We start from the raw sequence: 26,291 nt of genomic DNA on the forward strand, positions 1-26,291 counted from the left end.
GTGATGAGACAGAGAAATGAAGAAAATAAAAAATAAAATTAAGCAAGGAAAGGTAGACAGCTAGAGAGACTGACTCAAGGAGAATGACAGAGAGGCAGATAGCGAGAAAGACAAAGACACATTACACAGAGGGACAGAAAACCATGACAAAGCTCGTTCAAAGGATGACAAACGACGCTTTGAAAACTCCCAGCTCTAAACCGAGAGGGGATTCAGGGATGTTTTCTCATTTTTATACTATTTTACATTTACACTTTCTACTTCTATAGTAGTATTTTGACCAAAAAAAGCAGCAAAGTTTGAGTTTCTCCATCAGTTTCATTCAATATTATAGTATTTAGACCAGGGGTGTCAAACATGCGGTCCGTGGGCCAGAACCGGCCCGCCAAAGGGTCCACCCCGGCCCACTTCCTGTCTTCTTTTCCTTCCTTCTTTTCATTCTGTTACTTAATTCCTTCCTTCCATCTTTCCTTCCTCATTTTCTTCCTGTCTTCTTTCCTTCCTTCCTTCCTCATTTTCTTCCCGTCTTCTTTCCTTCCTTCCATCTTTCCTTTGTCTTCTTTTCCTTCCTTCCACCTGTCCTGTCTTCCCTCCTTCCCTCCTTCCCTCCTTCCTTCCTTCCTTCCTTCCTTTTAATGATCCGGCCCACATCAGATCAAATTGGACTGTATGTGGCCCTTGAATGAAAATGAGTTTGACGCCTCTGATTTAGACACATATTAATTTTCTATTGCAATGACATTCTTTGAGAGGCTGAAATTCTCCTCCCGTACCCCCCCATGGTTCAGGTCCTCGCCCGGCTCTCTCTGAGGCTGTCTGGCGTTCCAGCGGTGTGGAGAGATTATTTAGACAGTAATCAGCCAGAGTCGGGCTGAACGTTGACGTAGGCCTGAATCCAACACACACTGTCAGAATCAGCTTGACTTGGCTCTCCAGAAAATGTCAAACATGACACAGGTGGAGGGAGAGAGAGAGAGAGTGTGTGTGTGTGTGTGTGTGTGTGTGTGTGTGAGAGAGAGTACAGTAAAGGAGTACAGTATGTAAACGAGATGAAGGGAAGAAAAAAAAATGGAGGGAGAGGAAAAATAAAGTTTGCGACTGTGTTTATGGGCGTATGTGTTTATACCATATGTAACCCATATGTGGGACGTAACAATATATCAACTTGAGTGGATCAAGCAAGCAAATAAACAGTGAACCAATTCATTTAAACATAGGAAGCAAAAAGAGTAAAATGATACCCCCCAAAAAAAGCTTCCTAACTTGCAACTGGGCATCTAATATGTGTTTATGCTTTCATGTTCTGATTATATTCAACACAGATGGGTCACAAACAAGGAAAAATCTAGCTAAAAGCCTCCCAAACTGCTTCAATGCTCCTTAGTATAGATCTACTGAACTTTACTGAGGCTACAATCATCAGTTTCCCAAGTTATATTACTGCCTTTGATGCTTTAATGATGATCGTGGAGAGCACTGTCTAAAATTCATCAAATCAAAGGAGGCTTGTTGCTAGCTAGCGGGCTAACGCTGCTACATCGTACCAAACTGAGACAAAGTAATGGACAGACTGCGTGTTGCTATCATGGATTTTGAAGAGCAATGACCGAGCCAGCTTCTACCTGCACTAAAGTGACATTTGGAGGTATGTTCATGTGTTTTTAAGTGTTTACAGTGCTGCGTTTGAATCGCTAATTAGCTAGCTAGCACGCTAACTACTGTAATGTTAGCAGTGCTCTTTTCCTCAGTGATTGTTTGTTTAGTGGCAGATGTGTATGCTCTAGTTGACAAAAAAGGCTATTTAATTTGAATTGAACACATTATTCTGTCTTTCATATTGTGATAATGGGCAAATTAAGGAGCATAAGTGAGGAATTGTAAGCAAACACACAGCTGCCATAATAAAAAATGACTTCAAATCTCACAAATATCCACCCCAAAACAAACTGTGTGCTCTCTCTTTGGACGTCTGAGGCTTTTTGTAGTATGATTAGATTCACGCATCATTAACCACGTTTCCACATTTGGAGCGAGGTTAGCAGAAATATTTCACCGCAGCCACCTGTAGACAGAGCCGAGCTGAGCGGAGGTGTTGTGGCCATGTGGGATGATTTCATGCCAGTGATTTTTCAGTTCAATGAGCATGTCAACTCCGACAAAAGAGCAGCTATTAAATCAAAACACTGTGAAATTTCAGACTTTCTTTTTTTAATTAAAATAATAACTATCGATCTATTCTTTCAAGCCAAACATTTAGACACATGGCTGGGCCAAACTTTATTTCCAACATAATGAACCATTGACATTTACAAAACCTATAAAGCACTAAAAGAAGACTAGCTAAAATCAAGTTTGGGTCAAAAGCTCATCGCACATCTTGTTAGGTGATGTATATTTTACTGAGATGAGATTCCCCCAATGGAGGCACCGCCAAGGAGCTCAATAACAGGCAAAGCCTCGACCAAGCTGCACCCTCTGAGAGGAAGGCAGCAGCAGATAATGGTGACAAGCATCACACACACACACACACACACACTGAGGTAGAGTTGTCAGACTGAAGGCCATTATTCTGACTGACTCAAACTGTAATGGCTGCAGCTGAGAAGAAGAGTGTGTCTGTACAAACAAGTCAGGGAGAAAACACAAAAACTCACTCACTCTGTACTCTATCCTCCTTTCTCCCCCCCTCCAATGATTTTTTTTTCTCCTTTTACTTCCCGCTGCAGAGTGTGCTGCAGCAATGTCTGCTCCACCTTCAGCAGAGCACCTCCACAGCTGTACATCTAATAGTAAATAACCCAGGAGACACACTTAGACTGAACATGTGGAGATACAACTTTATGAAAGCAGGCAAACTTTCAGGAGTTTAAATTGCTGGTCTGTGGCTCAGCAGTATTTTAGATTCACTGGTGACTCCAGTAACAGTGACATGACATTACTTGAGGTTGATAGGTGTTACAATACTTACGGTAATTAGAAGTATTTACTTTATAATAGTATGATAGTTATCATTCATCTACATCAGTGACATTATCATTTTTCCTCATTATAATATGGTTTTAGTAACAATTCATTTTGTAAGCCTTTTTCCTATAGGGTGGATTATCCATTGATTAGAGCCGTTAAACTCAAGGCAAATACACCTGATAGTCAATGTGATTCATTCATTAAGATAAATGCAATGAAACACCAACACACAACCACTTAATCAGTCTCTTATTATCATGTGCTGCTATGTTCACAAATGCAAATTCATGTTTTCTCACATTTGTGGGGGGCAATATGGATTATTTTGAACCAAAGCTGCCAACAAGCACTGATGTCTTTTCTCAAAACCTGACTCACACAAACAAACAGTACACCATCTACAAACTGATTCACTTGCATAAACATGACTTTCAGTGATTCGGGTACAGGTTGGGAGCTCAGCTGTTTCGGAGATCAAACCTATGATCCCTTCAGTGACAACACACTCTCTCTCCGACTGCCCGCAATGAGACGGACTTTGTTGTCAGAGCGCACCAGGCATCAATAATCGGCTTTATCCCTCTTCCGTCAGATCCCTCTGATTGTCCTCCGATAGCAGCTGACACCTGCTGTTGTCGTCTATCTTGTCTGTCTTTGATCGTTTTATAAACTTGTGATGAACTCTTCTGCAGAATGGTTTTCTCCTCCGCTCCTCCTTTCATCTGCCAATGTCTCAATCCCTTGTTCATCTTCGTTGCGCTAATGATAAACCTGCGGAGCGCAGCAGGTTTAAAAATTGAGATTCTCGTCTTTGATTCGAGCCTGTGTGTGTTTCTGTTACCTTTACTGAACCTCAACAGGTGTGCTTAGAAAGAGCCACCATCTGTCCAAACTGATAAGGTCTATTTTAGGTGTAATTATATTTTGGTAGCAGGTGATGAACGGCAAATTATGAGCTTGTGTGTGTGTATAAAGTCCTGACGGCAGGTTGCACCCAGAGGTGAAAATCCCCTCAGGGGGAAATACTGCACACCCTCAGGAAAGGCAGCAATGTCTTTCATCTTCCCTCCATCTCTCTACTCCTGCTCTCTCACCCGGTTCCCTCCCAGCTGGAAGGGATCTGGGCTCCCACAGCTCTCTGTCATATTAAAAACCAAAAGATCAAAGATGATGAGGAGCCGAGGAGAAAAGGAGGGAGAGAGACAGAGAGAAATGAGAGGAATAAAAATAAAGGAGATGATGTGAGGGGGTGACGTGAGGAACAGAGACAAAAAAAGGGGATCAATACAGACACAGAGACACAGAGAGCGAGAGAGAGAGAAAGAGATGGGGGAGCACAATAGAGAGGAAAAGAAAGACAGCCAGTGAAATGGTAAGATTTTGATGAGAGCTCTGTGTAGCTACAGGATAGTTGCACTATGTTGAGGCAGAAAAGTAGTTTGTTAAGTTAAGCGAAGATGTAAAACCTGCAGTGATGGAAATACCTGTCAAATAAATGATGATGAATATGTGAGATTGGATTTCACATGGGAAACAGAGGGAGGCGTGCAAGTCAGACAAAAATCCACGGACAGCTGCAAAGAAAATACTTTTTAATTATTAACATGTGGCCCAAAAACACTAACCTCATCCCTCTGTGTGATGAGTGGAGGATATTTTTAGCCCTGAATAAAATACTGTACTGTAGACTTACAGAAGCAAGCAAATTGACCCATTTACAGTACATCCATGAATTAAATAACAAAACACAAAACCTAAAGATACAACATTTAAAATAAGATGTACTACCAACTAAAATATGTTTTTGTATGTACAGTTATATTGTTTGGAGATTTGCAATGAAGTAAAGCATAGCAGCTAAAGTTTTAAATATTGTATGCTTTAAACTGACATTGTGAACTGTGCACTACTCCTGCATTAGTACAGAAAGGGTCCAAACACAGAGGTCTTTGGCCAAAAAAGTTGAACTTATCAGAACCCCTCTTAACCCTCCTATTGTCCTCAGGTCAAGGAAGGAAGGAAGGAAGGAAGGAATGAGGAGTGAAGGGAGGAGGAAGGGAGGAAGGAAGGAAGGAAGGAAAGACAGATGGAAGGGAGTAAGGAAGGAAGGAAGGAAGGAAGGAGAGAAGGAAGGAAGAAAAGACAGATGGAAGGGAGTAAGGAGGGAGGGATGGAGGAAAAGAGGAAGGAAGGAAGGAGAGAAGGAAGGGATGAAGGAAAGGAGGAAGGAAGGAAGGGAGGGAGGGAGGGAGGAAGGAAGGAAGGGAGGAAGGAAGGAAGGAAGGAACACTCAAAAGAGATGGGGTCAATTTGACCCGGGAGGACGACAGAAGGGTTAAACCCGCCAATTAAATATGTGCAAGTCCATATTAGTGTGTAACCTGAATATCACAGCATATCTAGTGTTTACCTGGAAACCACTGAGAGGGAGTGACAGCTTTCAAGCGTTGCAAAATCATGCAGCTCACTGTAAATTGTTGTGCAGTGTTATGGAAACTTCCAAACCCATGAACGCATCATTCAAGCTGGACTTTATTTATTTTATCCTCTTGTGTGGTGGCTGTGTGTTGTAATGTACCCTAAACAAAGCAGCCCATTGAGTTACTAAGAAACACAGTGCTAGTCTCACTCTAAATGCACACTAAAGCTTTTTCATTGCCAATGCATTATGTGTTTGCTACATGCAGTATGTTACTTGCATTACTTCATTAGTTCTAATCCAGGGGTGTCAAACATGCGGCCCATGGGCCAGAACCGGCCCTCCGAGGGGTGCAATCCGGCCCACTTTCCTTCCTGTGTTCTTTTCCTTCCTTCCTTCCATCTGCCCTTCCTCCCTTCCTTTTATCCTTTATTCTTTCCTTCCTCCCTTCCTTCCATCTGTCCTTCCGCCCTTTCTTTATTCCATCTGTCCTTCCTCCCTTTCTTCCTTCTGTCCTTCCTTCCATCTATCCTTCCTTCCTACCTTTCTTGGTTCCTTGGTTCCGTTCTTCCTTCCATCTGTCCTTCCTCCCTTCCTTCCATCCATCTGTCTGTCTGTCCTTCACTGTTTGTCTTTCCTACCTTTCTTCCCTCCTTCCAGTTTGCCTGTCTTTCCTTCCTTCCTTCCCTTCTTTCCCTCCATCTTTTTAATGATCCGGCCCACATCAGATCAAATTGGTCTGTATGTGGCCCTCGAATGACAATGAGTTTGACGCCTCTGTTCTAATCTTATTTTCATATCTTAGACAAGTCAAGTTCAAATCTGATATCTGGAGAATGTGTCATTAAAGGCAACAGGCTGAAACGTCTTCAAAATAAAAGATAAATGCATTTTCCACATAGTACACAAGACTTCTACCTACTCTCAAATAAAAGTAAAAATACAACTGACACTAAAGAGATTCATCAACATGCTCATTACTGGAAAAACTACCTGCTCTAACTGCAAGGCATTATTAAATGAGATAAATAGAAGGAAAAGGTGAGAGACAAAAGATGCAGTAGGAGTGATTATCTACTGTATCTAAGCAGAGAAAAAGAGTGCTAAGTAATAAAAAGATGGTTGGGGGCTGCAGTGTCAGACAAATATGACTCAAAGAAAGAAAATACAAGAAGCGGAGGGAGAAGAAAAGAGAAGAGGAGTCAGACTAAAGGCTTATAATAGCGAGGTGACAGCAGATTAACACTGAACTGTTCACACATCTGCAAACACAAACACACACCTACGGTATTATCTGTACACCCATTCACACCATAGTCACATGAAGTAAAAAAAAAAAAAAAAAAAAAAAAAAGCAGAAGGACACAACACACACACAAACTCACTCTCTCTGTGTCTCTCTCTCTCTCTCTCTCTCACACACACACACAAATCTGGCATACTCTCCTCAATCTAAGCTCCACAGCAGCACCTACTGGTCATTTCTTCAGAGTCTACATTGATCCTGCTGCTGCTTCTGAGGAGGTGGACTGTTCACTTTCAACTGTCTAAAACACACACACACACACACACACACACACTCAGCAGATGTATCCACAGATTTCTTGAATCCTCACACAGGAAATTATATGTATGAAAACACACCTGCATGTACAAGAATCAATTCACACACACACACACACACACACACACACACACACACACACACACACACACACACACACACACACACACACACACACACACACACACACACACACACACACACACACACACACACCAAAACTTGAGCATGCAGGTTTCAGCACACATTATGCAAGCACATATGAACACTCTCTCAGACACACACACACACACACACACACACACACACACTAGGGCTGAGGTGATTTATGAGTGTACGGCTCAGGTTTGCATGATTTATCCTTCCAAAGCTGCACTGTGCACCTGAGGGACTCAACTCTCCACTACACACACTGCATGGAGGCTTGTTAGTCAGGAAGCACCGGAGTAAGGTAACGTGTGTAAGTGTGAGTGTGTGAGTGTTCCTAAAAATGTGTTTTGTTGCATAATCTTACAGCATCTACTGTTTTAAAAAAAAAAAGTAGTATATGCATAATAAATGTGTGTGCAGGTTTGTGTGTGTTACTAAGATCGTGTAGCTGTGAATGTGAGGAAAACTTTATCTCTGCATGATACAAATACTAGCTTACTACCTTGCTAGTGTGTGTATTAGTGTGTTAATGTGTGTGTGTTAAAGAGTATGTGTGTGTAATGTATGACTGGTTGCATACGCCAGCATCGGAATTCCTGCACAAGTATCTAGGTAGGTGTGTGTGTGTGTGTGTGTGTGTGTGTGTGTGTGTGCGCGTGTGTGTGTGTGTGTGTGTGTGTGTGCGCGGCCCTTCCTTGTGTAACAACATCCCCAGTGAGTTGTGTGAAGCCTCCATCCCACCATGAAAGATAACTGGGTCCCTCGGCAGTCTAATGGCTGAGGACACACAGCAGCAGCAGCAGCAGCAGCAGCAGCAAACACACACTGATACAAATCAGGCTGGTGGTGTGTTCACTGTCTCACTACAGATTGAATACTACCGGTGTTATTGGGCTGAAAACAAAAGCCACAGTAGAGTCTGACCTCCTGCTAGTGATCATCATTAACACCACCGCGAGTTTGTATATTTGAATAAAAGCCACAAATCCAGTTTGATAAGGAGAGCTGCTCTTGAAAGGTGTTAATTGGGAGGAAAATGTTATTCTCTTAAAGTTATTCTAACACTTTTCAAAAGGTTATACAGCTAAGATCTAAGCTGCTCAGTGCTCTCTCACCTTTTACCATCTAAGCTCAGTTTCATTTGTATTGGTTCAAATTAAAATGTATTTTGAGGCAACATCTGTGTTACTAAGCTGGCTCAGTCAGTCACTGTGTTCACTGTTTGTTTCCTTTGGATTTACAGTTGACATTTATGGTGTCATGGTAGTTGCGGGTTTTCATTTTAAACAGACTTACTTGTGTTTGTGAATCTGCACTCGGTTTTTCTCTCACATATGAAACAGAAGCAAATTCATTATTCATCATTTAAAACTCATTCTTCCAAGAGTCATACGCATCTTTATTTAGACACGTACATCGTTATATCTGTGCTTGAGTTTGACAGTATGTGTGTGTGTGTGTGTGTGTGTGTGTGTGTGTGTATGTGTGTGTGTGTGTGTGTGTGTGTGTGTTAACGCTGTCTGGCTTCAGCTGCAGGTATCAGGGATAGAAGTGTTGTCAGAGCTCAGCAGAAAAAAGCTTCAGGCAAAATGTAGAAAAAGCAGAAACAAAGCTCATCTCTGTCCTGTGAAAACCACGTATCTCCAACTTTCACCACAGCAAATTTTCATGATATAACAAAAGCAAGCCTTGTGTCTAAGCGTCGTTGCCACATACCGTTCAAATGAAGGCTTTTAGTATCTTCAAAGATACAAAACACAGCATCAGATCCCATAGTCCTTCAATTCTGGTTCGAGCTCTTTGCTGAATGTCTCTATCTCACATTTACTGTCTGTATCTTGACTCTAGTTATCCAATACCCCCTTTATGTCAAGTAAGAGAGTGTCATCTACCCTCGGAGGTAAAGACTGACCCAGACATTATACAGGTTGTGTGTGTGCGTGTGGGTTTCTGTGTGTGTGTCTCAGTGGCTTGTGGCTGTTCTTCTTAATTGGTTGATTTGCAACCAAATGTATGGCTGCCTGGATTTTTGACACATGCTCACAGCAGACACACACAATCACATTCATAATGGATAGACACACACAAACACACACAGATTCATAAATACCCTTATGACTCATGGATATACACACACACACACACACACACACACACACACCGACAGTTGTGCAGCGTATAGGACTGTATTTTCTACGCAGCCTCTGCACCTCCAACCAGGCTCTCATTAATACACACTCGACTGACAGCTCGCTGTTGCCATGGCGACCTCCCTACCTACCTGTTGCCAAAGGGGGGCCTGGGAATTTTAGGGGGTGGGGGGTGGGGTGGGGGGGTTTGTGAAATGTAGCTCAGAACTATGGCTTGTTCTGCCACGTGTGTCACGGAGCCGCCGGTGCTGCTGCAGGCACGCACAATGACCCACTTGGGAACTAAGAGCGGGTTTCATTCATTGCAATGCGATTCAATCTGGCTCATTTCAGTGCAAAAAGCAATGCCCTGTTCTCCACCAAGCCTGATTCTAAGCAGGAGTAAAATAAGGCTTGCTTCATTATATCATGCTCTATTCTAATTCCTCTCTTCATTTCAATATCCCTTCTGTTCGCTGTTATTCATTCGAGGAAGATAAGATGAGACCAACTTGAGGAAATTGCGTTGCTTAATTCATCATTCGGAGCTTGCTCTATTCTAATTAAATCACTGCATATTCTATTCTTGCCGTGCCATTCTTCATTCCCATACCGTTTCTATTTTACATGTTAACAAAGGTTCGATACAGTGCTGGAAAAATGCTTCTCCAGGCTAATTGTGTCACATCAGTTTTCTCTTTTTTCCTGCTGTAATTAACTGTTGGAGGAGGTTTAGAGAGTATATACAGAAGCTGCATGGCCATTAAAGATGCATAACATGTTCCAGGTGAGCTCTATTACAAAAAAAAAAAAAAAAAAAAAAAAAAATCAATAGAAATCACAGCTGCTTCTTCTTTTGTTTTTATTTGCTCTGAAAGTGCAACATTGGATCCAGGTTGTGTTAGTCTGGAGAACCTTTGCAAGCTTCCAGGATTTTATTCAATATAATAACATTAAAACTCCAAGCCACTATTTTTTTTAAAGGCACTAAATGAATCTTAATAAATAAATAAACAGCTATTAAGTCTTTTTTTAGGCAAGAATCACAGGAAGTTATCAGTTCCTGTATATTATTTCTGGCTTTAATAGTCTTCTGCAGTATTAACCCTCCTGTTGTCCTCAGGTCAAGGAAGGATAGAAGGAAGGAAGGAGAGAAGGAGAGAAGGAGAGGAAGAAAGGAAAAGAGGGACAGACAGAATGATGGATGGAAGAAAGGGAGGAAGGACAGAAGAAAGGAAGTAAGGAAAGATGGAAGGAAGGATAAAAGGAACGAATGGAAGACAGGAAAGAAAAAAGGGAGGAAGGAATTATGGAAGGAAGGACAGAAGTAAGGAAAGAAGGAAGACAGGAAAGAAGTAAGGACGAAAAGAGGAAGGAATTTAGGAGAGAAGGAAGGAAGGAAGGAAAGAAGGAAGGAAGGCAGGCAGGAAGGAAGGAAGGAAGCAAGAAAAGGAGTGAGGATGAAAAGAGGAAGGAAGGAAGGAAGGAAAGAAAGAAAGGTGTAAGGAGGGAAGGAGGGAGGGAGGGAGGAAGGAAGGAAGCAAGGAAGGATGGAAGGAGGAGAGCGCAAAGAAAGAGGGGAGGAGGGGAAGAAGGAAGGAAAGGAGTAAGGAGGAAAAGAGGGAAGAAGGAAGGAGAGAAGGAAGGGACGAAGGAATGATGGCCCTTGAATGAAAATGAGTTTGACCCCCCTGCTGTACGTACACCAGGAACCAAGAGTCCAGAGTCAAAGATCAGACACAGTGATCAGGTCTGTGAGATCATCAGGCTACTTGCTGCTGCTATTGATCCATCAGCTGGAACACCTGGTGCTTATTAGCTGCTGATTTCCAAACTCTACCTCCTCCTCCTCCTCCTCCTCCTCCTCTTCCTCCTGACGATGATTTAAAGTAAAACTGAAAGCTTCAAATCGCCAACAGCTCTGTCATTGTTTTCAGTAATTCAACTCTTACACTAAAAATCTTTTTTTTTTTGCTTTTCAGTGATTTGTGATTTGACACTGTTTCACTTGGAACGAGTTATGAGTTAATAAGTTTTGCCTGCTTGCGGTTAAACAAACAAAACATTGCAACATTATTATAAAAGCCAGGTGCTGTGACTGTGTGTGCAATAGATTTTGAAAGTCCCATAATGACATTTATTTTTTCCCTCCTTCCCTCCCCTGTTCTGTTTTTGTTCTCTCTTACTTTTGGATGTAAAGTGCTAAATAAATAAAACTGAAGAGTTGGCTTTCAGTAGTTTCAAATGGTCAGAGTTTCATGTGAGCCAATATGTTTCCCCACTGCAACACAAAAACAAGACACTTTGCTTTTTTTTTGCCAGCTGTACTGTATATTCATCTGCATGGTAACAAAATTAAGTATAAAGTGGAGTATGGTTATCGGACCAGGGTTTCCCACTGCACTTTATAGCTAAGGCGGCCGCCTAAGTCTTCAAAAAATAAAAATAAATACATAAATAGAATAAATAAATAAATCCAACCAACGTCTGCAGCGGGCCGCAACTGCTGTGTCCGACTGTCTGACTTCGACCCTGAACACACCTGTAGCTCTCTGTACCTTCCGCTAGCATAACACAGACACGCTAACAGTGATATTAAGTTTAAGGAAACAAACATAGACCGCTGGTTGAAACTTAAATTTCTTATCATCTGAGGTAAAACCTGCTCAGAAAAAAACAGCGGAGCCCGGTAGCACCATGTGATATCAACATTAACAACGTTAATCCTCAGACAGGTAACTGTGACGTTACTATAGCAACATGTTTCAGGCTAACCGGCTAGTAAATGAACGGCTCCAACTAAACAGGTGATATTCACGGTGCAATGTGTAAAATGCGGCGCGTTTTATCAGCTGATAAATCAATGATATTGATTTTAAGTCACTTAAGTCAATTTTAAGTCACTTAAGTCAATTTCAAGTCACTCGGGTGTTTCTCATTCAACAGACCTGGAGAGAGTGAAGCATTCAACAAAAACATGACGCTAATGCTACTGAAGCTGAATATCACTACTTAACTGTATAATTACTATAAAATATAGTGCCCCCCCCCCCCCCCACACACACACACACACACAATATATCTACAATGCATGATAATACACTTCTGGTTCTTCTTTTATGTGTTTATTGAAGCCTGGAACAAAACCAGGTTTTTCTTATTGCACATCAAGAGTTGCAACATTTCCAGGAAGTCAATGTCCAATGTGGAGTTTAAGCTAATGTGACATAAAACATTGTCGACCAGAGAGATTCATGTACACAATACAGACCAAGACTAGCAGCTGCTTGGACCTCCAGCTGGAAAGTGTGTGTGTGTGTGATTTAACGTTAAATACTGTCATGTCAATTGGATTCAGACTATTCCACCTGGGCATTTTCTGTACTGACACACATGGAAACACACACAGAATGAACAAATTGCCTCTCAGTATAATACAGAGAAGTACAGCATTGAATAAGACAGATAAACACACACTGCACGGCCACAAAGACTAATGTAGCTATTGGATTTATTGTGAGGGTTGTGAGCAGACAGAGGATAATGGGGATGTGTGTGTGTGTGTGTGTGTGTGTGTGTGTGCGCCAGGGAGGGCAGATGGCCTTCAGCAGGTCATAAATACCAACTACACCATCCTGCAGTGACCTCTACCACTTAACCCTCCTTCACACTACAACCTGGTGTGAGACAGATGAGGGAAAACGCTGCAGCTCGACTTCTGTGATAGATGCTGGAAACTCGCTGTAACTCCTCGCTGTACAAAAAGACTCACAGTGTGTAACAACAAAAATATAATAAATTAGAGTTAGATGGCAGTAAGTATCTTATCTAAATGTGAGCGAAGCATTATGGAAGTATAAATCTGTGCTTTAAAAAGGTCAGACTGGATTTTTATTTTTATCTTTTTTTTCATTATTATTATTATTGTTATTATTATTATTTTCATTATTATTATTTTTTTTTTTTCTTTTTTTCATTAATATTATTAATATTTTTTTCATTATTATTATTTTTTTATTATTATTATTTTTTAATTCCCTATTATATCACTATTAAATTATTTTTTTAAATTTATATATATTTTTTTATTTCTAATATTACCGTTATCATTTCCTAATTATTCATCTATTACCATCTCATCTTATTATATATACATTTTTCGATTGTACTTTATTATAAGTTGATATACTTTACAGTTATCTTACATATGTGTAAAGACTATGGGGAAAATGTACATGTGCCTGTCATGTTGTTGAGAAAAACTCAATAAAAATTAAGTTTAAAAAAAAAAAAAAAAAGGTGAGACTGGACTTTGGAAGTAACTTCATAGAGTTGGCACCGTGTTAGCCTTCCTCAGATGCATAGTCACCTTCCTCATCCATTTTTATCACACGTGAAGGGGAAAATTTCAAACTAGAGCCCAAATTTGAACTAAATGATGCATGCGTGTTACGATATGTTACATTTTAGGCTCATATTCTAGCAAATCTTTGGCATGCATGAGCCTAGTGGGAAAACAGCCCCCTTACCTAGCATCGTTCTCCATATCCACTTAAACAGGACCATATGTACTGTATGTGGCAAATGATATTTTCTGTATCAACATTATGTGATTTCTCTTATGACTTTGGTGTCATTGTGGATTTACGGTGGAAATGTTTCACTTTTTAACCTCTTCACTGAGGAACCAGGGAGTGATAGAACTGGGTCGGGCTTCGGGCTTTGGACTGGATCTGGACCACTCAAGACAGGCTTTTCACAGAGCTTAAGACTGACTGGCTGTAGAGGGGCTGTAAATCACTGGAGTGCTGGATAGTTGAAGGTATGACGTGGATGTACTGTAATGTATGTGTGAGCAGCAGATACATAGAGTGTGTGTGTGTGTGTGTGTGTGTGTGTGTGTGTGTGTGTGTGTGTGTGTGTGTGTGTGTGTGTGTGTGTGTGTGTGTAAGAGGTTATCAAAAGTGTTTTTCTTTATCTTTAATGAGTCGCAGGAGTTTGGTGTTTTACTTTTTTTTGTTGTAATCATTTTCCACAAGACTTGTCTCATCCTCTTCAACTTCAGTTTCCCACATATTTCACATGATTTCAGAGAATGTATGTTGTTCTATCAAAGTTTTGCCAAGTCAGTTTCTGAACACTGTTATTCTTGAAAACTTCATGGTTTGACTCAAACTTATGTCTTGTGAGAATTTGGCAAAAAAGCAAATTGAGGCTATGATTAACCCTCCTGTTGTCCTCAAGTCAAGGAAGAAAGGAGAGGAAGGAGAGAGGAATGAAGGAAAGGAAAGGAAGGAAGGAATGATGGAAGGGAGGAAGAAGGAAGGAAAGGAGGAGGGAAGGAAGGAAGGAAGGAAAATTGAAGCTATGATTAACCCTCCTGTTGTCCTCGAGTCAAGGAAGGAAGGAAAGATGGAAGGAAGGAAGGAGAGAGGAAGGGAGAAAAGGAAAGGAATGAAGGAGGGAATGATGGAAGGGAGGAATAAGGAAGGAAGGAATGAAGGAAAGGAGGAAAGAAGGATGGAAGAGAGGGAGGAAGAAAGAAGGAAGAGGGAAAGGAAAGAAGGAAGGAGGGAGGGAGGAAAGGAAAGAAGGAAGGGAGGAAGGACAGACAGAAAGAAAGAAAGAAGGAACAGTCAAAACAAACAGGGTCAATTTGACCCGGGAGGACGACACGAGGGTTAATAAAACTGTCTTTCCTATGACTGTTTTTTCCTTTTTTTCTGGAATATGATTGTTGAACATCGTGGCAAATACACCACATGACAAAAAAAAAAAAAAAAAGACATTACCAGCATCTGTTTTTCCCCCTAAGTATTTTCACAACAGATCATTTAATGTAATGTGCTTTTGAAGATTACAACTCCCAAATGAATATTGAGTCTGTATATTCATCCCACATCATTTATCAAGTAGACTTTTACACAACTCAGTGTGATGCCAGCGCCTGTTTGATTCCTGCCATGGTAACACCCCCCCTCTCCCCTCCCTCCGCCATTGAGTGAAAAACAAATGGCCCCATGATAGTTTGTGGAGCTACATGAAAGCATCCTCCACACAACACATAGCGCACAGAGTAGGTTGTATCCCATTTGTTTACCCTTTAGGGTTGCAAAATTCCGGGAATTTTCAAACTTGGAAACTTTCCATGGGAATTAACGGAAATTAACGGAAATTAACAGGAATAAACCGGGAATTTAAATTGTTCTGTTTGATTGTTCAACTTGATCATGTTCAACTTACAAATAAATCTGCTTTAATTGTATTATTTTGCTTATAACTAAACAATTATTTTTGCTTAGATATGATACCTTTCCACTAAATTACCCTCAATTGCCATAAATTCCCATAAATTCCCATTTAATTCCCATAAATTCCCATAATTCCCATGGAAAGTTTCCAATTTGGAATATTTCCAAAATCCCCCAGCTCAACTTCCCATAAAAATTTACCAGAAACTTTCCGGAAATTTACCGAAAATGTTCCACCCCTTTGCAACCCTATTACCCTTCCATGTGTTTCTATACACTAGTGCACGCTCCTACCTGTTCCTGTCTCTCCAGCCAGCGGTCCACCATCGGGTGATTGGCGCTTAGCGATGACCGTGCCGTCTCTCTCTGAAACTCTCTCTGGTTGGCCCACGTCCCTGCATCCCTCGGCAGACTGCGGTAAGTATCTGTACTTTTACCCTGCAGGGAGATAGACACAAAAGGTTTCTAAATATAGTTCTCATTCTTTTATGTCTAACATTTTTCCCAGAGTGACGGTATTTCCAGTCTAAACTATTCAAAAACAAGTATATGCTTTGTTGTAGAGCCAGACGGATATGTCGGTAAGCCGATGTTTTTTTATTCCGTAATATCGGTATCAGCATTGTCCTCAACGATGATGAGCCGATATTGACCTATTACTGATATATTGGTATTGGCACATATGTTGTCCGATATGCATATGATTTTTAAAATTGTTTTTACCTTATATAGGCTTCATTTTATGTATATTTGATCATTTTTTTTAACCCTCCTGTTGTCCTCGAGTCAAGGAACGAAGGAAAGATGGTAGGAAGGATGGGGGGAAGGAAGGAAGGAAGGAAGGAAGGAAGGAAGGAAGGAAGGAAGGAAGGAGAGAGGAAAGGAAAGGAAAGAAGGAAGGGAGGAAGGAGAGGAAGGAAAGGAAGGAAGGGAGGAAGAAAGAAAGAAGGAAAGGACAGAGGAAGGAAGGGAAGGAAGGAAGGAAAGAAGGAAAGAAGGAAGGAAGGAGGAAGGGAGGAAAGGAAAGAAGGAAGGGAGGAAGGACAGACAGAAGGGAAGAAAGAAGGAACAGTCAAAACATACAGGGTCAATTTGACCCGGGAGGACGACACGAGGGTTAACTAATGCTTCATATATACATACAAATGTTTTTTGCTGTAAGTGTCTATAGGAATTTCTAATTATGAGTTTTTCTGTTTCAGTGCACTAACAGCATATATATCCTTATCGGCATTGGCCCCAAAAATCCACACGGATATATCGGTTAGCTGATATTTTTTTATTCCCTAATATCGGTATCAGCATTGTCCTCAAAAATCCATTATCAGTTGGGCCCTAATTTGTTGTGTCGTAACATTTAAGTAAGTACATTTATGAAGTGTTGGGAAACAAATGGCAAGAGTACAACTTTAATCATGTGAATAATGAGCTTTGGCTCTGAAAGTCACAGAAAGGCAACAACAAGTGAAGTTAATACATCAAGTATTACAGAGTTACAGGAAATGCTTCAACTGGTGCCACATGTAGTTGGATGAATACTGTTCCCCATTAAAATATACACTTGGATCTATTAAAATATACTTCATTTTTATAACAGTGCTTTGTTGGCAAGCAGTTGATCGTTGCCTCCATGATGTTTTGCTGCTAGGGCTCCTTACCTTCCTCTCCAGGCTGTTGGTGCCAGACGAGTGGCGGACTTTCAGGAAGCCGGCTGTGGTGGACCAACGGGTCGGGTTCTTCCTCGATGGCGGCTCTTCCGTTTGGACCCTCGACTCACTGCTGACAAACGGACCGTTGATGGTGAGCAGGGCGGGGTCGCTGCTCCGGCGGACATGGAGGGGCATATCTGAGAGACAAGAAAAACAACATGGGGGTTATGGTCATATTTTAGACTTCTAATTAACCTTCGTGTCGTCCTCCCGGGTCAGATTGACCCCGCCTGTTTTAACTGTTCCTCCCTCCCTCTTTCCTTCTTTCCTCCGTCCTTCCTTTCTCCCTCCCTTCTCCCTCCCTCCTTCTTTCCTCCGTCCTTCCTTCCTTCCTTTCTCTCTCCTTCTTTCCTTCCTTCCCTCCTCTTTTCATTTCTCCCTCCGTCCTACGTTCCTTCCTCCCTTCCTTCTTTCCTTTCCTCCCTCTTTTCCTTCCATCTTCCTCCATTCCTTTCATTTCCTCCCTCTTCTTTCCTTCCCTCCTACCTTCTTTCCTTCATCCTTCCGTTCCTTCCTCCCTTCCTTGACTCAAGGACAACAGGAGGTTTAATATACATACTTATTGATATTTTATTCCATTTCTGCTTAGATGTCCCAAAAATCTTACACACTGCACCTTTAACATTAAACTTTGAAAAAAAACCTGGAAAAAATAGTCTTTAGTTGTTCTTTTATTTGTGCCCCATTACTCATCATACCCCCCGCTGTCGTGGAAAAGACTCAAGAAATTGATATAATGTTGAGAAATCATTGATATAAATATTCTGGAATAAATGTCATTCCTCATATAACGTTGGCTAATAAAGACAATTAATCATCTGGGTTTCATTAGCATCCCATTGTTGAGTAATCAGAAAGTCTAATCGGGCAGCTCCAGTTTCTACTTTACCGTCAGTGTTGTAAAACATAGCAGCAGGCAAGTGTGGGAACGACAATATGAGGGAAAAGGTTGTTGAGAAACACCAGCCTACAGTAAGTGGACGCTTTCCATTAAAACTCTTTACTGTGTTTAATAGTTGCTGTGCGTGGGTAGCGTGGAAGAGGGCCAAAGTCCAAATAACAACCTCAACCAGGGGCAACGTGCACAAAAAAGCTCCACAAGTCTGTGAGTCTGTGCTTGTTCAGGAGGCATGATGTTGTGACATTGAACAATTCCCAATTTCAGACCTCTCCAAAAATCCCACAAGTAGATTTAATAGGCTAAAAAAAAAAAAGGCACCCATACAGCGGACCACACATGAGAGAGACGGGGGTATAAACGAAACACTTAAAATTGTTTAAAAAGCCGAAGCAGTCTTCTTAAGATGATAATGCCAAGTGTCAGTTTCCCATGTTCTCTTCCAGCCGATACACATCATTAGATGCACAGGAAGTACTGCGAAGGCCGTCCCTTCGCACTAAAGAGCTGAAGAGTGTGTGTCTGAGTCAACAGTTTTTCTTTTTTTGTGTGTGTGTGTGTGTGTTAGTGTGTATTGTGAGAAGAAGAAGATTTAGTGTGTCCATCTGTGTGTGTCTTAACTCATTGATAAACTCCTGAGTATGTAGGTCAAGTTTTGTGACTCTAAGAGCTTAATGCTTGTGTTTAAATGTGTGTGTATTTTGTGTGGGATGGGTATATAAACCATAAGTGTGTTTGTGTGGCCCATAATTCAAATGTGTGTTAGTTAAGTCTGTATTTTTATCAGCGGACATGTGTTTGTGTTGGGAGATATCAGAGCCAAGAGTGACCGGATTCACTGAGAATCTCATAACGTGTGTGTGTGTGTGTGTGTGTGTGTGTGTGTGTGTGTGTGTGTGTGTGTGTGTTTGTGTACTTGGCTGACTGGTGCCGTTGGGTCATTCGCAGCGTGGGACATAAACTGCCGCGAGTTGTGGGAGGCAGCGACGCTCTGGGAGAGGTGGAGTTCAGGGAGGTTGGGAGAAGGGGGGGGGGGGGTAGCCTTTCCTGACAGCTCTCAACATCACCTCCATGACTACATCTCCCAGAGGGCATTGGAGAGCAGGAACTCGCCTCTTCTTCAGCTGATCTACACTAACATGTGCTGGACCCTCAATCCAACACCATATGCTACTATAAGTACACACTCAGGCTTATTTTGTAACTGTAATTTGATTTATGATATTAGAAGGAATAATATTTACATCATTATTCTAATTCTCATTGAAAAACATGAAAATTGCAGGAGGCCATATTGTGATTTTGATAACATTTTGATTAATTGCTTGGCCTTACAATAAACTGACATCATGGCAGTGGACAATGCTAGTTTCTGATTGGCTGGCAGATTTATATTAACATTGTGTCAGAGGAAAATTTAAAACATACTTCAATATACTGTAGGTCAACAGTTTAATACAATCATGAGTTTATGGAAACATACATATCTACCCTTTTGTTTTTCTATAGCAAATTCCCTCAATTTGTGGTTACTAGTGCTTGTAAATAGTAAGTAAGTAAGTAAGTAAGTAAGTAATAGTTTATTTTTGGATAGGGACAGTGCATATTGATGAACATCGATATTAGACATCTCTGTAACTATGTCGGATTATAGCAAAGTTGCTAATTTGCATCTGGAGTCCCTGGCAAGTAAAATAAATATAAAAAAGAATACAAGTACTTACAATAGGTTTCTCATCACCTGTGAAGGATTATTACTTGTTTTAAAAAACAACATTTTAGCCATATGAAGTGGGTTTGAAGAGGTTTGACACACAAAAGGACGCCCATATACACTGCTTATTAATCGCCCTGTAAAATATCACTATTTTTACATATTACTGTACACTTGTGAATAAATAGTGTGGAAACCAGAAGGTTTAACATATTAAACCTCATTTGTATCATTTTTTTTTTTGCAAAAACTTTGTGTATTCAATGTCCTGTATTTTCATAAAGGCTAATATATTTAGTAATCTATGCTTTTAAGTTTCAAACATACAAGTGTATTCTTTAAATTAGACCATTAACCATGGTTCTGTGATGTTTACATGAGAAGTTATTACATATTGAACAATGGTAAGCAAGGTGAAAAGGGCTTAAAGGGAGAGAGAGGGGTAAATTAAATAAACTAGTAATAGGAATCAGTTAAAGGGGAACTTTCTCCACATAAAGATCAATTTCCTCGCCATGGTTACCAGTCTGTGCCTCAGTCTGTGAAAACATCTTCAATGACTCTGGATGAGCTTTTTTGAAGTCTGAGAAAATAACTTCTGAAGATGCCACAGATATGTCATCATCTTGTCACAGTTGGACATGCAGTCTGAAAGCCTGCATAACAAGCTGCTGGTTGGGAGTTTGAAAGACACACACCAGACAGCGTGTGTCTAACAAGATGCTACTGAGTTGCATCATGGGAGACTGACGATAAAATCAAAGCTTTTTTGGAGTTTGACGCATTCTGTGGACTTAAAGTCAAACCAACTCGACTTATTTTTCTGCTTTGATTTGTACCATTTTCACCCCCATCTAATCTGACCAAAGACAAAGAAGTAGACCTTGAGCTGTGAGAGAATGATCCCTCTTCCTTAGTCTCATATTTTATATATCACACAACACCCTGCTGTGTTTTATTGCTTAACTTGGATGTCAACAGAAATACAACATAAAGTAGAAGCAGCACTGCCAACAGTAAAAACTAAACTCAGATATTTAATAACTTTTTCTTTTTAAGTTGGTTCCTGGAGCTTTCAACACCACCTCACCTTGTCACACCTTGTCTACCACTGTAGTGCATTGCATTGTGGGAGAATGCTGTCCATTAACAGCAGCACAGCCAAAAATGTAGTTTACTGATATACTAAAAAAATCAAAACCCAGACAGAAAGTAATGGTATGGGGAAAGCTAAGACTATCCCTTACAATAATAATGACAATAAAAATAATAATAATAATACATAATAATCATAATAAATAAAATAAATCATAATAATCATAATAAATAAAATAATAATATAAATAATACATAAATAAATAATAATAAATGATAATAATAATAAATAATAGAAAAAAATACTTCTATACTGTTTTTTTTCTTCTTTTCGGTTTATCTTGAGGAATGAAAAACTACACTACAACATTTTAAAGCAACAGTTAGCTGAAACTGTCTTTCTAATAAAATGTTCTATCCCACATATGATTGTGAAAAGCAGCACTATAACATGAACAGCACACAAACTGCTGCTGTTTAAGGATTATTAGGGATATATATATATATATATATATATATATATATATATATATGGTCCATGAATTTAAAAATCATTTTACAGTATTTGCTCCATTTAAGAGATAAAAGAATAAACTCTTAACTTCAAATGCGATTTTTTTGTCTTCCTTTTCCGCCACAGTTGTTACTGCACTTTGGAAATTAACTTTTCAAATTGGCATCAGCAAGCCTCACATGTTCACGACGGCGGCACGCTACTTTAATCAGCATTTTCAATTCTGCAGACGTTTCGAGTTTGACAAAGCCAAGAAACTAACATCAATCCAATTGTACATTTCAATAGAGCTCTCCGTCTAATAAGCTTAATCACTTTTTCTTTTGAGTTTGTGGGCTAAACAAGAAAACTGGCAAGGACCCACAGAGTCCGGCGCTTCTCATCTCGTCCAACATAAATCAGTGATTGAAAGCTATTCTCATTAGGCACTCATAAAAAAAAAGAAAAAAAAAATTTAAAAAAGGAAGAATTAATCAAATTCCTTCTCTCCCATGTCAGACATTTCTCTTAAAACCTATTAAAATTCAGCTGATGAGATTCAGTGTCGTCAATTAAGCAGGGTTAGAATTTATTATAGAAACGGTTAAATTGGACGTAACTGGCAGGTGTGATTATGCTTCAGATTTCCATTTCTTACTGCAAAGTCACATTCAGCCTCTCATCCAGAAATCCAATTAGGACTAGAGTGACCTCCTCATGCTCTCTGTTTGTGTGTGTGTCAGCCAGTGTGTGTGAGAGAAAAAAAAAAAGAGTTTTTGGTGGCTGATATGTCAATCAGTGCCAGTTCACTGGTCATCAGTGGATCAAGTTAACCACAAATCTTTAGACTAGTGTGATCTTTAATTAGCACTACAAATTAAAGATGTGTGTTTTTAAGCTTTATACCTTGTTCACTGGATTGTGTGTTTGTAGAGATTCCTTTTAGTGTGTACAGAAGACGAAACAAATAAAATATAAAAAGCCCAGAGCTCCTATTTATAAGTTCAGATAATTACCATTTAAAGAATAATCAGAAAGAATAAACTTAGCAAAAACAATAACAAATAAAACAAAATTCAAAAAATCAAAACAAGCCTGCATTACATAAAATTTTACTTTAGTCAAGGTTAAAGGACAGTGCTCAGGAAATGGGAGGCAGAGAGGGGGGCAATGACACGCAGGATAGGACCGCTCGGTGCGGGATTCGAACCAGGGGCCCCTGCAGTGAGGACTGCAGCCTCAACACATGGGTCAAAGGAAAACAGTTTTTATCTTTAAATTTACAATTTGGAGGAAAATAAGGACTTTTACTTTTCTCTTTAACATATATCTTACATTTCTTTTTTATCAATTTAATACATTTGGCCCCACATCAGTACAGGACGGGTGCATTAACACAAGACAGGCAACAAGAACAATACAAGAGGACAGTCAGTGAGTTTGACACTGTGTACATTTTTGTGCTTGTTTGCTTGATTCAAATTGACAAATTACCTCCAGGAGTCAGTTTCCCGTCCGAACTCGCAGTAATTACAGTAGAGAAAGCAACTCGGCCGGTAAAACTGCAGAGGTAGACGGACCCGGCGTCACATTTGATTTAAGAGGCGGCGAATAGAACCAATTAGCCACTTTGGCCGGGGATCAAACGGCTATCTCTGCCTGGAAAAAGAGCCCTCCTGTCCAATTAACAGAATTTATGGACGGGGTTAAGGTACCGCTTGGCTGTGATAAGGTAATTTGTTGGGTTTGCTGTATACTGCTGCGGTTGCTGACATTTGACACTAATGAAGAAGACAGAAATGTGATACAAGAGCGATTGACTCAATTAATAATGTTAATTAAATGTTTTACTTCCTGATCGCATCTGTACTGTAGATGTTTGTCGCTTTATTCAAATAATGCATCCATCTACCCTCCATCATATTATTCATCTATAGTCCATCCAGGCACATGAAACCCTATATTTTCTTCTAACGTTGTGACCATAGACTGTATAAAAGAAATGGACGTAACATCCGTAACGTCACTCATTGGTTTGTGGACTGCTGCTCTGAAGCCAATAGTTTCGAATCTAGGCAGCGCTATCTTGAAAATTTCAGGTGCATGCTGGGAAAAATAAAAACATGGATTCTACTTATATGGGCATGAGGTAGGGCCGTGGGCTGAGCGGGGGAGGTTGCTATGGTTGCGAGGGCTGGATCTCAACGACATTGGTCAATCAACCTGTCAATCACGACGTAGCCACGCCCTAATGCATACCCTGCTTTATCGTCACATATAAAATCAGGGAGGCCAAAATGTCCCAAATGAACATCATACTGCATTGAAGAAGGCTTTAAACTAGTGATTGAGACCATAAACACATTTTGAAAACGTTTACTGAGGTTAGAAATCAAGTGAGAAGTTGGTGAATTCTCCATTGACTTGTAAAAAGACGGAAGTCCTTTTTGACACCAAAATGGTCGCCCCCTGGTGGCCTTTTGATAGAATGCAGTTCTAAGTTACTTCCGCGTTGGCCTCATTTCAGAGGACCAGAACTCCCCAATTGGTTGTGACTTACTGGTTCGCAGGGCAGAAGGCGTGACCTCGATCTCACTGGCGGTCTGATAGGGTTGGAAGGCCGACGCTCCACTGCCAGCGCTGAGGTCTGCAGCAAACAGGTCGGGGCTCTGGGTGCCTGTGGAGCTGGCGCTGGTACCATCCCCTCCATGATGGGGCTCCTGTTCATCGTACACTGCTATCAACTGGTGGGGAGAGAGAGAGAGAGCAGAGGAGACAGTATAAATGATTGGATTGAAAGAATACAGCTGCATTATGTTTGATAAGAATAGATTAGATTTGTGGAAAATGTTTTGTTGGAGTCTAAAACAAATTTTAAGCTCCAAAACGATAAAGACACTGAGGTAATCTGGAATTAACTCTCTCAAAAACAAAGAAAGGGATAAAGACAGAGAGAGATACGTGGAAGAACAGAGAGAGAAGCGCTGCAGGTTAAGTATGATTAAAAAAAAAGTTCAATTATAGCACAGAACCTCAAAAATAATGAAGCGATTTATGGAAAAGGAGCAAGAGAGTATTGCTCCTATTGTTGAAACTGTTGCATTAAAACCCCAAAAGGTTAAAAGGGACGTGTTGAAATGATAACTGTGTGTTACATAAGCTGCTTCTCTGAACATGTAAGAGTTTTATGCCCAAATAAAAGTGGTTTAAACACAAGTTTCAGTGTGTAAATGCAATGTTAGTTTTCTTTATCTGTGAAAAATAGATTTTATTCTACAATGGATCAAATTCCATCAATGGAAAGTAGAGCGAGAGGAAAGTCAACTCTTTAAATGAGCCCTTACTGGAAGCTACCTGGCAACTGATGATGATTCTTAAAAAATGAGAGATTAGACTTAGGCTCTCTGAATTTTGGGTGTAGTTATCAACTCAGTGCCAAAGTGCATAGAGTCCAGTGATCTTGTATTAAGTTGAATAAACAGACTTCTCCTCCTCTGAACACCAGCAAGTATTTGTTTAACTACAGTGTACAGTGTCCATCACTGTCCGCTGTATTATCATAGCACCTCTAAAACTATTTCCACCTACACACATTATTTTACTCTTGGCCGTCCCCAAAATAAGGACAGTTTAACATCAGCACATTGCATGATAGTTAGACTAAGATTAGAGTCACTTCACTCGGTAACGCCTGAAGCCCAATGCATGACTACACCAAAACTGAAATGAACATTTAGCTAAAGTAGCACGTCTTGCTTATTTATTCTTAGCTCCTATCCAACACACACACACTTTCATTTACTCCAAGTTCTGTGTTTGAGTTCAGTGACTGAAACAAACGTAACTCAACTTTCTCAGAGTTTGTTATTATCTTAAAAGTTGAAAAGATCACTGGAGCACATTGGTGTTCCTGCTTCCTCAACTTGATGTGGAAATATACCACCATCACTTTATTCTGCATTATTTATGCTGAAGATGCAACTTTACTGAGGAAAAATGTTGAATTTCGGAAAGACAGTGGATGGAAATGATTGTAAATGATTGTAGAGAGCTGGATGTGAGGTTTTATTTATACTTTCCCTGGTCATCAAGTGATCAGTCAATCAAAAATAATCCTAATCATATAAGCATGAGAGGAAACTGGATCATAAGGCAAGTGAAAACAATTATACCTCCACACACTGTATGATTGTATTTCCAGCTGTCGACACTAAATCACAGGGATGCCTCACTCATAATTCAAATCATGTCTAATATATTTAGAGATCTTAACATTGGTGCACAGACAAGGCAGCTCATGGTGGTCCCTTTCCTGCTCCAATGGATGAAGACCACACAAACAGTCCAAAGGAATATGGAGATTATTTAGAGCCTCCATATTTTATATTATGACACTGAGGCGCTCATTATATCCCATCATAACCGCTCTTCACTTGAAATGCCGCCACATATTCCCTCCACATCTTTACCTTCAAAAGCTCCTCTCTCCCTCTAACATCTGATTAATTCCAGTCTCTACTGAGTCCCTTTTATTAGATTAAAGATGAGATTCAACGCTGTCCCTCTGCGACTCTCGGCAGGCCCGCAGCTGCCTTCAGTTAGCCGAAGAGCAAAAAAAAAGAAGAAAAAAGAAATCCATACCACATTTGTAAATTTGCAAGATGTGATCAAACTGTCCCTGGAGGTGAGAACTGATGTAGAAGCTTGACTGAGATAACGTCACAGCTTGAGAGTCTACCTCCCTGACCCCCAAAAACATGTCACCCGTATTTAAAGCTAACAGGGATGTTTAACAGCACAAACATCTTCCGAGACAGCTCAGCGGTTCATCTGGGTTTATTTTCTCTGAAAACCTCGAAAGAAAACTTGACCATAAAAAGCCCCTTGGCAAGACAAGGATGA

At 40.3% G+C, this 26,291-nt stretch overlaps 1 protein-coding gene across 1 annotated transcript in view; it reads right to left on the reverse strand.

The window, feature by feature from the left end:
* The window catches only part of LOC128369481 (partitioning defective 3 homolog), a 328,222-nt gene that overhangs the window by 172,521 nt on the left and 129,410 nt on the right, over positions 1–26,291 (reverse strand). Inside the window, exons 3-5 of the mRNA XM_053330529.1 lie at positions 23,950–24,133; positions 17,139–17,326; positions 15,775–15,918 (exon numbers count right to left, since the gene is read on the reverse strand). Of these exons, the coding sequence (XP_053186504.1) occupies positions 15,775–15,918; positions 17,139–17,326; positions 23,950–24,133 (516 nt within the window). The remainder of the gene's footprint in view (positions 1–15,774; positions 15,919–17,138; positions 17,327–23,949; positions 24,134–26,291) is intronic.

This window comes from Scomber japonicus, chromosome 12 (assembly GCF_027409825.1).
Source record: "Scomber japonicus isolate fScoJap1 chromosome 12, fScoJap1.pri, whole genome shotgun sequence".
Taxonomy (NCBI): Eukaryota; Metazoa; Chordata; class Actinopteri; order Scombriformes; family Scombridae; genus Scomber; species Scomber japonicus.